This window comes from Metopolophium dirhodum, chromosome 7, assembly GCF_019925205.1.
Source record: "Metopolophium dirhodum isolate CAU chromosome 7, ASM1992520v1, whole genome shotgun sequence".
NCBI classification, from domain to species: domain Eukaryota; kingdom Metazoa; phylum Arthropoda; class Insecta; order Hemiptera; family Aphididae; genus Metopolophium; species Metopolophium dirhodum.
Window position 1 is genome coordinate 18,117,011 of NC_083566.1, and position 12,919 is coordinate 18,129,929.

Genomic DNA, 12,919 nt, shown 5'->3' on the forward strand with positions numbered 1-12,919 from the left:
ATCCTTATCTTTAATGAACTAAATATTTTAAATAGTTTTTTTTGCTTAAGAAACTGGGCATTTTAGTTTGTACTTTGTATTGTGTAATCATACTGTTAAATTTTTTCAAAAAATTTTTTTGGTTTCCTATCATGCATTTGCCTGCGGGCGCCAACACCCTCCTTCAATTTTTATTTTTTGATTTTACCTCTAGCCAAATTTTTTAAACATTGACAATCTGGTATCCTTTAATAATCCTTGTTCAATGAAATAAATATTTTGAAAAAGTTATTTCTATTTAAGATTCTGGGCATTTTAGTTTGTACTTTGTAATGTGTAATCATACAGTTAATATTGTTCAAAATTTTTTTTTGGTTTCCTAAAATGCATTAGCCTGCGGGCGCCAACACCCTCCTTCAATTTTTTTTTTTTTGATTTAACCTCAAGCCAAATTTTTTAAACATTGACAATCTGGTACCTTTGAATAATCCTTATCTTTAATGAACTAAATATTTTAAATGGTTTTTTTTGTTTAAGAAACTGGGCATTTTAGTTTGTACTTTGTAATGTGTAATCATACAGTTAATATTGTTCAAAATTTTTTTTTGGTTTCCTAAAATGCATTTGCCTGCGGGCGCCAACACCCTCCTTCAATTTTTTTTTTTTTGATTTAACCTCAAGCCAAATTTTTTAAACATTGACAATCTGGTACCTTTGAATAATCCTTATCTTTAATGAACTAAATATTTTAAATGGTTTTTTTTGTTTAAGAAACTGGGCATTTTAGTTTGTACTTTGTAATGTGTAATCATACAGTTAATATTGTTCAAAATTTTTTTTTGGTTTCCTAAAATGCATTTGCCTGCGGGCGCCAACACCCTCCTTCAATTTTTATTTTTTGATTTTACCTCTATCCAAATTTTTTAAACATTGACAATCTGGTATCCTTTAATAATCCTTGTTGAATATTTTGAATAGTTTTTTCTGTTTAAGATTCTGGGCATTTTAGACGTCCGTGAAGTTGGCCCTTACACTTTTTCAAAAAATGTTTTGCACAGTGCCAATATTTTGCAAGTAATTAGTAAGAATTTTCAAGTTCAATCCCAGAATTTGCAAGTCAAAAATAAAGTAATTATAAGGGGTGGAACCGAGGAAGGGCTTACTTCACGTAGCCCTTACTTGTTCTCAAAACTTATGAAACTATTCTCAAAACACTCGTTATAATTAGCAAGAATTTCCAAGTCCACTCCCGAAATTTGCAAATCAATATACCCATCCCTACGATTTTTCAAAGTTTTCCACCCCAGCCCTTACTTTATGTCAGAAACTTTCAAAACTGGTGTCAAAACACTCGCTATAATTAGCAAGAATTTGCAAGTCCACTCCCGAAATTTGCAATTCAAAAATCTCACCCCTACTATTTTTCAAAGAGATCCACCCCAGCCCTGACTTGTTGTCAGACACTTTCAAAACTAGTCCACCACAAATAATTACGTAGAATCATTAGGTTTGTAACAAATTAACATTGGTATAAACATAGTTATGAGTTTCAGTTTGATACCTATTTAATTATTATGTACAGTAATTTATTTTGATAATAAGAAAAAAAAAATTAAATACTTCTAAAGATATCAATGTATTCATTTTTAATATGTCAAACGTAATATTATAAATTATAATGTTTATTTAACACTTGTTTTTCTAGAGATTTAAGAGATAAGTAATACATGAAAATATGAATTATTGAAACCATACCAGTTTATTTAGCTCCAAAGCGATTTTTGTGAATTTTGTTTTTTAAAATGTGTGTTTTTATAAGCATAATAATGGCACTTTTAAAAAAAGTCGGTTAAATTTTCTTTGGAAGTTATGGTTGAAAATCTTCAAAATCTTATTATTAAGTTTAAAATTCTGTTTTTTTAGGGTTCCGTAGCAAAAAACGGAACCCTTATAGATTCGTCATGTCTGTCTGTCTGTCCGTCATGGTGTCACTGCCACTTTTCTTCGAAACTATGAGAGCTATACTGTTAAAAGTTAAAACTTGGTAAGTAGATGTATTCTATGAACCGCATTAAGATTAGCCCTTCTTCGGTTCCACCCCTTATAACTCCTTTATTTTTGACTTGCAAATTCTGGGATTGGACTTGCAAATTTTTGCTAATTACTTGCAAAATATTGGCACTGTGCAAAACTTTTTTTGAAAAAGTGTAAGGGCCAATTTCACGGCGGTGGTCGACCCCGACCATTATATTATCCATATTATACTATATTAGCATTATACAACATTTATGCCACCAAAACGGTTTATTTTGGACCAAAACGCACAGCAGCCTACGACGTATTTGATGGTTTTGAACGAATAACTCGGAAAACTAAAAGTTGATGACTTTTAAATCTGTTTTTAAAATAATGGAAACACAAGAGTGTAGACCTTACTGGGCATTTAAAACGGTTTTAGCATTTTTTTTTTTGCTATTCGGAATAGTCAACCAGCATAAAATATTCATATTAATATATCACTATAGTATACATGGCTGGAAATACTCGTAAGTCTCTCATCGTTTATTTACATACTTATAATACGACACCACGTGGCACGTGTGCTACGCCGAATTCATATTACATATATTTACATATATTCAAAACCCATATTATAGAATAATGACGACATATTAAAATCCCTATGTAGATGCGTTTTTTTTATTTGTTTTGACGATTTTGGGACAATCAGTGTTGAATCCAGGTTATAAATAATATTTTGTTTTAAATTACGATAATATATATTATTTGTAATATGCCTCGTGCCTACATTTAATAAATTATTGTTTGATAAATATTATTATTATTACTTATATTTTGTATAATATTTTTGTATACTATGTTTGTGAAGTTGTTAAATTAATTAAGTTGAATTACACATAATATTATTATGTATAATGTATAATTTTTTTAATAATATAATATAATATAATATACGTATTTGTAATTGAATATTAATAATGCGGTAAATGATAATTATAGATACATGTATATGTTACATGTGGTTGTGAGTAATATTGTAGTCTAGGGATTTTTTTTCCGGGATTCTGTAGATCGTGCATCGTGGGTTATATCTTATATTCATATTATAACCTCCCTGCATGACGAGCAAACAATTTTCTTTCATGAAATTGTTTTTGTAGAATAGTCTGGTTGTTGCATAGATCCCTGCATAGTGCATTACCTTTGATGACTTGCTGTGATCGATGAACGTAGAGGCGTGCCAAAAAATAGTATGTTCGGTGGCTCGTGCTGGAAGGCAATTTCAGCCTTTATTGAAATGAGGCTCGCTACACACGTCACCCACGAATGAAATTGCTCACTTCCAGCCCTTGCCTCACAATATACTATTGTATATACCTACATAAGTAATACCTGAAGTAACTTTAATGACGTTATATACCTATTGGCTATTATTAATTTTTATTGTTATTGTTATAATAATATTATTATGACGTATAAACAGTTAACACTATGTCGTTTATAAAATAAAATTGTTATTATACTGTGTTGGCTAGTATTGTTTATTGTTGACGACGATTGTGCCTATACACTGTTTAATCGAATAGAATTCGTTTATTTATATTATATTGTAATATTTCTACAGTAAATTGTTTTAATGAATGTATCCAATAAGCGTTTAACTTTTTTTTTAGTTTAATATTTATATAAAGTGTTTAAAGTAAAGTAAAGCAAAGAAATGTTTTCAATTAATTGAATTATTTTTCATCGACTTAAAATAGCTGCCAACACAGTACTTAGCGTGCTAAGTTTACGCGTGAAGTGATATTCCGTCAACCAATTAAGATGTGGCTGCAGGTCATTGTTTAGATTGCATTAATTAAAATTAATTATACAGTTATATGTGCACTTAGGATAGATTTGATAATCCAAATTTATTCAAAAACCGCTTTAAGTTAATTAATTTATCAGCAAAAGGCCCATCAGCAATGGGTTCATATGGGCTCGTTATATTATGTTTAAAATGTATACGAGACTTATTAATTCCTTTCAAAATTCAAACCCTAAGACCACCTATGGTTATCGTAGTAAATATTAGAACTAATTTATTCTTGTTGTCGAGTCCGGTTTTATAATACGCCAATAATAATAGTACTAACATAATATATACATTTTTTTATAAAAACACAACAATAATAAAAAAAAAGGAAAAAATTCATAATACAAACAAAACACAACTTAATAATGGAAAAAAATAAATGAATACATTTGGTAACGAATTCGGTAAATCTAATAAATAAAAATCACATACCTATTTGGTAACGTCCTAAATATTGTATTTTTAAACGTAATTTCGCTATAATAATAAGTTATTAGGTAGGTACTATGCAGACTTCAGACTCTACAAAATGTAAAATATTATAAACTTTATAACATCAGGTCTATATAAATTAATGTAGGTACTTTAAGTATTTGATTAAGATTTTAACTCATTAGGGTTACCTAATCATTTTTTAATTACAACAAAAACATCAAAATAAATTTAATTCAAAACTAGTGTAGTGTAAATATTTCCGTTTTACCGCTGATTTTTGTTGCCAAGTTGTTACCTATTATTTGCAATAGTTAAATAGGTATAACTTATATTTATAAATATTTTAATCTTGTTTTGAACTTTTAGTTCTTGGCCATAAAAATTGAACATTATATACATTTTTAAATACAAAATAATTTGATGATGTTTGCGATTATGATTGAGTTTGTCAAAATTTGAAATTTAAATGCTCAAAATAAAATCGTACCTTTAATCTTTATATGTTCATTACTTTTGAACTTCTAATATGAAATAAATTATGTTTAGGCACATGGTCTTCTAAACATTAAAATTGTATTTGACTATGATCCTACCTGGTTTATTATTTCTATGATTAATAAATAGTTAGGTTAGCCGTTTAATTCTTACTAATGCCAAATAACATATTTATTTCCCAATATATTTTTACTATATTTCTGAAACCTTAATTTTCTAAAATATACAAGTATCTACATTAAATCTTTTCATAATCACCTTTTAAATATAACAATCAAGTTACTTAAATATTTGATTTTATCAATGTGGTAACGATCAACAAATGATTCAATTTACACTAATCTGTATATACCATTATATATTTTAATACTCAGTACTCTTGTTGTATTAAGGACTGTAATATTGTATACAATTTTTCTTAATACCTACGTCAAATGTTACATATAATACATTTGGCAAAAATTTAAACTGGTAAAAATATAAACATATAATATACAATTTAACGTGGTATTAGAGTTCATTTTATGGTAACCTGGTGAAGCGTAGTGATTGAACGCAGTCACTAATATAGTAATGTGTGCACTGTGCAGCGGTCAAGCAGGCTCCCAGATGGGTGACCACCCGGGTTCTTTGTAACGATCTATCTGCATCACATATTAAAACGCGTACCAACCGTAGCCCCCACACAAACCGAATGGTGTCAAAAAACGAAGTTAATTTTATGATTTATTTTTGAACTTCTTGCATGACATAGTGAATTGCAAGTATAAAATAATGGTGTGGAATATTGTCCACAGTAAAATCTAGGTAATAACCATGAAGTTTGAAGTCTTAAAAAAAATGATACTATAACCTTATAGTTATTTACCCGAGGACTTCAATTTATTGGCTGCGACGAAAAAAGTGTTTACTAACTTATTCTCAAACGTTACAGCATTGAGATTATCGCTGTACCTAGCACAGTGCTTGAATGTACACTTATTAATTAGTTTTTACAGTCTCCTCTCATACGATGCCAGCTCCATCTTCATCTCTTTCATAAAAATAATATACTGATAATTCTCAAACATCAGCAACAAGTTGTAATCATTTAACAACTGCAACTTTCGCCTTAGAGTAAACTTTATATATATGGCAGAGGTTGCATTGCGTCGCTGCTTCATGGGCCTGGACATCATCCACGGTTATATTTATTGGTACGTATTTGTCTTCAGTAATTTTTCGATGTTCAATGATATTTTGGTGACGGTCTCCACGAAATGTCTCACTACATCCGACCGACTCTCGCTTCTTCGGTATATTATAGGCTCAGTAGGTATTTCATGTTCCTCCATTAACTCTGCCAGTACATCTTCGCTCACCTTCACAACGAGTCCATAGCTCATTGCCTCATGTTTATGGATAATTGTTGTTTTTTTCCCCTTCTTCTCGTCCATCTTCATCAGAAACGTCTCAAAATCTGCGTAAATTACAATGGGTTATCTCTGCGTGTTTCTCCACGCTACAAATTCGGCACACTCACCATCTTTCGGCATTTATGTACTGTAATATAGGTTTGTGCGTCCCACAAATCAGCTTATGCTGCTCCGACGCTTCCTGTCCACTTCTTACAAAACACAACTCTCTCCCTATGTCCTGTTTTCCGTGTAAAATTGGATATGTATGTATGTCGTCTGCCACCAACAATAGATCGAAATGATTGGTCTTCTCTTCGTCGACTACACGTATCGGGTATACCTTATAAGTCGGGTATTTTCTAGGTGACTGGGACTTCTTATCGAGTCCGTAAACATTTATGGACACTTTCGAATTTAGAAATATCCGATAGAGGTGTCGGGAACGAAATACCCTCAAAATTATATTTTCCCTCGTGCAGTTTATAATTTTTACCGACACACAATTTATATTTATTTGCTAAATTCGCTGCCTCATGCCTCGCAAGAATCGCCCACTTGAAATATTATTGGTCGCTGTTTTGAGGGTTGTAGTGGCCGCTTATTATCAATAAACGCTGGCAATTCGATATACGACGATCCGACCATCGTCGTATATTTATATACCGTCAACAATAACCCGTCTATGCTCTCCTTGTTAAAGCTACTTCCGCGTGATTTATATTCCTCTGCCACTGCCATCAACTTCATTTACGCCCTCTCAATAACCTCCGTAATATTACTATCATTAATAATGTCGACCGCCGTTGTCTTGAATGCCCTCTGAATGAATTAGTCACGTTTGGTCGGTTATTGTAGGTCGCCTCGAGTTTGAGATTGAATTTTATCGGGTGGTCTCGTACTCTAGTTTTTAATAATTGTTTTATAGCTCAGGCATGGGCGAGTGGAGAAATATTATTAATATTTTTGGCATACTACCACACGATTTTTTTACCTGCCGATGACGAAATCTCGACGAACCCGAGGGACTATACCATATCCATATGCGCCTTTTTCGCCCTAGCAGCCTGCTAACACGTTGTTGCCAGTTGAGACGCGTTTGCCATTAGTAGTAGTAGTAGTAGTAGTAGTGTAAGAAATAAGAATCTTTAGAAAAATGAAAAAACCTAATTAATAATCTGGTAAAATAAATGTGTTGTAAGAATCTATTAAAAATCTAATTAACCTCGCGACTGTTAAATAAAATCGAACGATACAACTATTTCACAAATCTATTTAATTTGTATCGAATAATAAAATAAAACTAATGAACGCGTCTTTTAAAAATCTAATTAATTCATGTAAATAATCCACGATTGATAAGATAAAATCAGCGAGTCTTTTAAAAATCTAATTAATTCGGGTCTGATAAATAAAATAAAACTAACCTGAAATAACGTCCTGACTTTCATACTCGTCCATTGCAATCATATACACATGTCGTTGTCAGATACATGATTAGATCCACCGGTCGGGACATCGGGGACAAATATTTGAGGGCCAGTGTGTATATATTCTGTTGTTGAGTAAGTTGGACAATGCCAGGCGCAAACTTACTGTAAACACTCTCTGTTGAGCAATCGGTGGATCAGGTTGGCGATAAGCCTGAACGTTGACGATAGGTACACCTATTAAAAATAAAAGATATAAATTAATATTTAGTGAAGAGAAAAACAAATAACATTATATATTTAAATATAAAATAAAAATACACACCATGGATGTTTTTCAGATGTTTGCTTACGTTGGACTTTTCATTGAATAATTTAATACATACATTGAATGGAAAACACATACCGGTATGAGTTTTTCCATGTCTGAGCAAACCGTCTTTACGCGCGAACACTGACGCGACGGGCACTGTACGCATTGAAACATATTTAAATTGCTTAAGGAATAAACGAAAAGAAAAAAAAATGTTTAAAAAATTAAACACAGGAAAATTTAAACGGACTGTGTAAAGCGTGAATAATGTTGAACGAAATATGAGGATAGTTGAAACACGGAGAGAGCGAAGGCAAGGTAAACGAAAAGGTGTCTGTAACAGACTGACTCTAGCTTGGTGAACGGCAGGTCTGGTGTCTAGAAATCTCCGCATTTCTTGGAGAGGGAATCATCAATTTAAGCCACGGACTACCAAAATATTAATTGGGTATTTACTATGCTAATTGGATAATACGTCATGGATTTCAGACTATTTTGGGGATCATTATTTCTCGGTACAATTCTAGGAATAATTGACCTGTGCGTGTTGACAACAACGCAACGGTAGAGTGGTTGGGTCGTTACGCTAACAATAGGAGATGTAAAGATGTTTACCGTACAGCATTTTATCAAACGCGCTTTGATTATTCGCTCTCATTATTCAGAAAAAAAAACAGATAATCAGATATCGACGTGGTTAACACAAGTTTACACAACTATATTTAAAAAATCTAGTGCACATTTGCACATCACATTCATACTGCCTGAAAAAACCACTACTAATCTAATAGAAACTTAGTTCAACAAATTTAGCACCACCTACGTTTCATAAATTGTCTAAGTTTGCCTCAATCGTAACCATTGTAGTAACAAGTAACTACTTACTAACTACCTACGTCCGTGCGTCACCAATATTCTATTTTAGTTTAACTAACTTAGTTTTTACCTGGATCACAGATTATCTTCGTATATAATCTGTGCCTGTATATTGGGTGGGTAAGTACCCAATATAAGTCTATAAGTATTAGGTAGGCGTATGATGTAAGTAGGTACCTAGGTGGTACACCAGACACCTTATACGCCATACGGAACACAACACCACGACATGGCGATTGCCACTGGTGAATACACCGTAAAAACTACACTTGAAAATGGTTATTGAGATTGGTGTATTGACTATCGACACAGAATGGATCATCATTTGTATAAATTATAAACAACCCAACTGGACTTTTGCGATCATACCATGTTGTTTAATGTTTATATCATGGAATAGATTTAAATAAATAAATTTAATAAATTTAATCTTTTCTGTGGTATACACCTTGATTATTGGTTACAGTTTTGTTTATAAATAATCATATTTTTATAATATGTACCTAGTCAATGTATTATCAGTGGTATAGGTATTTATCACGGCTCGGTGGCTGTAGATTGTATAATATGTATTATACTATTATCAAATAATATCAATATCAACAATAAAATTGCAGCCGCAGCACAGAATATTCTGTGGCCGTAGTACTCAAGTAGTCAGTCATTACTCAATACTAATTACTCATTTAGTATTTACTCATTTGTTCATACTTTTAAATTAGAAACTAGAAAATGAGTTCCTTCTGACCGCGACTCGGAGTTATGTTCACTCATCCGAGGTCAATAAAGAAAAACAATTCTTTATAGATTTTTGACCTCCACAACTTCCACATTGATCGATGGACCGCCGACTTAAGAACGCCCTGTGCGCAGTGTCCGCTGGGGTCTGCGGTTCATCAGCCGGCTTGTTCGGCAAAATTGGAATGAGTGTCAACGAGTTCATCGGCTCAAACGATCAAGTAAAATTGTTTATATTAAATCCTATAGATCATATTATTATTATTATTGTATTAAACATTTATAATACTGTGAAGTAAAATGCACAACAAATCTACACCATCTAAACTTTTTTTTACTTACACACAGCATTGGGATTGATTATTAACGAGGGATGTAAAAATTAAAAACATTACGAATGCCAAATAATATTATATTGATAATTAAAAACTAATATTTTTATCGTTCAATAATAATAATAAATATAACAAATTTGTTGAATTATTGCGGGCCGCATGAGACCACTGCCCTAAAGAGTCGATGACGACAGCAACAACATTGAAGCCCAGGTCCTGATAATCTGTTAATTTTTGTTTTCCTCTCACAGGCTTTGTACACAAATTTAGCCAGATTTGTCATGTTGGCAATGGTCGTGCTGGCCAACATTGGCGGTTGGCTAATGTATACCAGATCCCTACGATTTGGTTCCACGTTGGTATCCACTGGCATCAGCATCGCATCCAATTACATTTTCACAGTGAGTAACTAGAGACTAGCCATTTGGACTTTTGCATGGCTTCCCCATTTGTTTTCAATATCATAATACTCTATTAAACCTATGCCATAGCCACTCAACATTTACATCAATAAATTTTTTTTTTTTATTGAACAAAAAAATTTATATTTACAATCTGTATTTACACATTATACACTAAGTAAATTTGATGTGGTTTGATTGATAGGAGGGGGAATTCACCCAATGGGGGCACCCTGTGGCAATCAATAATTTTATAGTTTTTATTTTGATATGTTAAACAAGGGGTAAAACATTGATATTTTGTCTCTGATTAATTATACCTACCTATGACAATTCAAAATTATTTTATGTTTTTGAAACTCTAAAAACTTGTAATTAATAACTAAATTATTTTAAATGTTACATTCAAAATGAAAATGATTTTTTCTTTAAATTTTTACCATTAACATAAGTAATATGATTTTTAGTGCAACTATTTAAATATAAAACAATATATGTTTATATCAGCAAAAATTAATCTAAAAATGTATAATAATAATTTATATTTACGGGCAGAAAAAATAAATTAAGTTAAGTGGTTGTTAAATTGAGATGGCTCCTTAACAAGTTGACTGTCTTGATACAAGTAAAATTTTCAATTATTATTGCCCTTCATATTTTACTTATATTTGCCAATTTCATCTTGAGTATCATAATATATAATACTCGACAATTTTTTGATGGTATTTGCCAATTTCATCTTGAGTATCATAATATATGATACTCGACAATTTTTGATGGTATTTATTAATTTATATCTAGGGAATTTTTCATGTCAGAAACTCTTATGAAAATCTGAGTATCATGATACTTAGCCTACTTTTATAAAACTACTGGGTACATTATGATACTCGAAGCATTTGTAAGATCATCGAAATTGATATGGAAGTCAACTTGTTAAGTAGGTACCTACCGTCCTAACTTCTTGTCTATATTCTATATTATATATTTCTATATCAACTTATAAACTTATTGTGCATTTAATCTTATACATTGTTCATGTCAAATAAAATGTATAATATATATCTTGAATCAAATTCTTCAGCTATGTAGAAAAGTTTAATATCACATTACAATCCTCAGGTATTCACTTCAAAAGACTACTATATACATTACTTATAATGTTATCTTTTTGTGGACTTTTGTAAGATAATCTCTTGCATAATCCTAATCAAAACATATTTTAATTTAATACTGTTTTCTCGTTATTGTAATTTGTAAATGTTCTTTACTATAATTTGTTTTTTATCACTCGCATCCAACATTTAATAAAATAATACCTAAACAATAATTAGTTGATTGAAGATTTTTATAATTTGCCTTTACTACCTACTAATTTTTATGTTGGTTATTACCAACTATTAAAATTAAAATTTAGTATTTGATGCCATTATTTTATAACAGTGTATATATTTCAGGCTCTAACTGGTGTACTATTGTTTGCTGAGAGCTGTTCAGTTCTGTGGGCATGCGGCACACTTTCTGTCATGATTGGAGTTATACTGATGTCCATTTGAATGTTTTATAAATAAAAATATTTACTGATCTCATGTATATAAGTATTATTACTCAAAAAAATGTACTTATAATAATTCTATTTTTTCTATTTTTGATAATTCAATAGAATTATTATTTAATAAAATTGACATCTATGTGTAATCAACCAATAGTTACGTAACGATCCGGTCAAAAAATAAACCCGAGACTTGTAAAACAAGATTAGGTACGACATATTATTATATTGCAAGAACAAAAAATACAATTTTTATGTTGATTTTGTTTTTGTTTTTTCATATTCCTATAAATTTGTCAAAATTGATAAAAAAAATGTTAGAATAGTATGCACATGTAACACCTGCAGTATAATATATTTTTATCTTATGAACTATTCATCAAGTATAAAACCATAAATCAGTCTAACTTGTTAAAAATTAGAATTTGCTGTCTATTAAATCAGCATAGTGATTAATTTTTAATGAATATTTTGAGTTCACACTTTCAAATTTTTTTAGCCCATTGGTCAAAAGTGCCGATGTCGAATGTTGTCAATAATAGAATATACATTAAGATCAATTTAATTTATTTAGCTGATTTTCACTGTCAGTTTTTATGATCTTAAAGAAAAAAATATTGTAAAATAGAAGTTTAAAGTACCTGCAATGCTAAATTTTTGCAAAGAAATTCAAATTAAATTAAATAATTTAGTTTACTGTGTTTTCGTTACTTAACTACACTTTTCTAATCTACAGATGTCCTACTTCAGATAAGATTATTAGAACGATAATACTTTATGTAAGTACCTACTTTGATAAATGTAAATATATAATTTAGAAAAGACTCAATGTATATGATTTATTAGAGGAATATAATTAAACAGAAATATGCAATACAGTTCTTTGAGTTGTTGGATGTAAACATATTGTTATTTTCCAAAAGTAGAAAAAACAAAAATGTGCACTAGCAATTCACTATAACAATATGTAAACAACAATTAATTTAATTACTGCACTAAAGGATACAAGTTAACTAATATCATGAGAATGTATGATAAAATTATTTTTTAATACATTCATTTGGTTTTTTTAGGATAAATAAAACAAAGCC

At 30.7% G+C, this 12,919-nt stretch overlaps 1 protein-coding gene across 2 annotated transcripts; it reads left to right on the forward strand.

Moving 5' to 3' along the window:
- Nucleotides 1-9,336: 9,336 nt before the first annotated feature.
- On the forward strand, nucleotides 9,337-12,089 carry LOC132949511 (uncharacterized). Of its 2 annotated transcripts, none has more exons than XM_061020447.1 (4): nucleotides 9,337-9,458; nucleotides 9,525-9,761; nucleotides 10,127-10,276; nucleotides 11,734-12,089. In XM_061020447.1, exons 2-4 carry the CDS (start codon nucleotides 9,642-9,644, stop codon nucleotides 11,830-11,832), a joined length of 369 nt encoding a protein of 122 aa, XP_060876430.1. In that variant the 5' UTR covers nucleotides 9,337-9,458; nucleotides 9,525-9,641; the 3' UTR covers nucleotides 11,833-12,089. The 2 variants fall into 2 exon arrangements, with proteins under 2 accessions (XP_060876430.1, XP_060876429.1); XM_061020446.1 differs by having other exon boundaries at nucleotides 9,345-9,455.
- Nucleotides 12,090-12,919: the final 830 nt, after the last annotated feature.

Coding starts and splice junctions, on each gene's coding strand:
- LOC132949511 (XM_061020447.1), top strand. CDS start 9,642: ATGGACCGCCGACTTAAGAACGCCCTGTGCGCAGTGTCCGCTGGGGTC. Junction 9,762..10,126: donor TCATCGGCTCAAACGATCAA/GTAAAATTGTTT, acceptor TTCCTCTCACAG/GCTTTGTACACAAATTTAGC. Junction 10,277..11,733: donor CATCCAATTACATTTTCACA/GTGAGTAACTAG, acceptor TATATATTTCAG/GCTCTAACTGGTGTACTATT.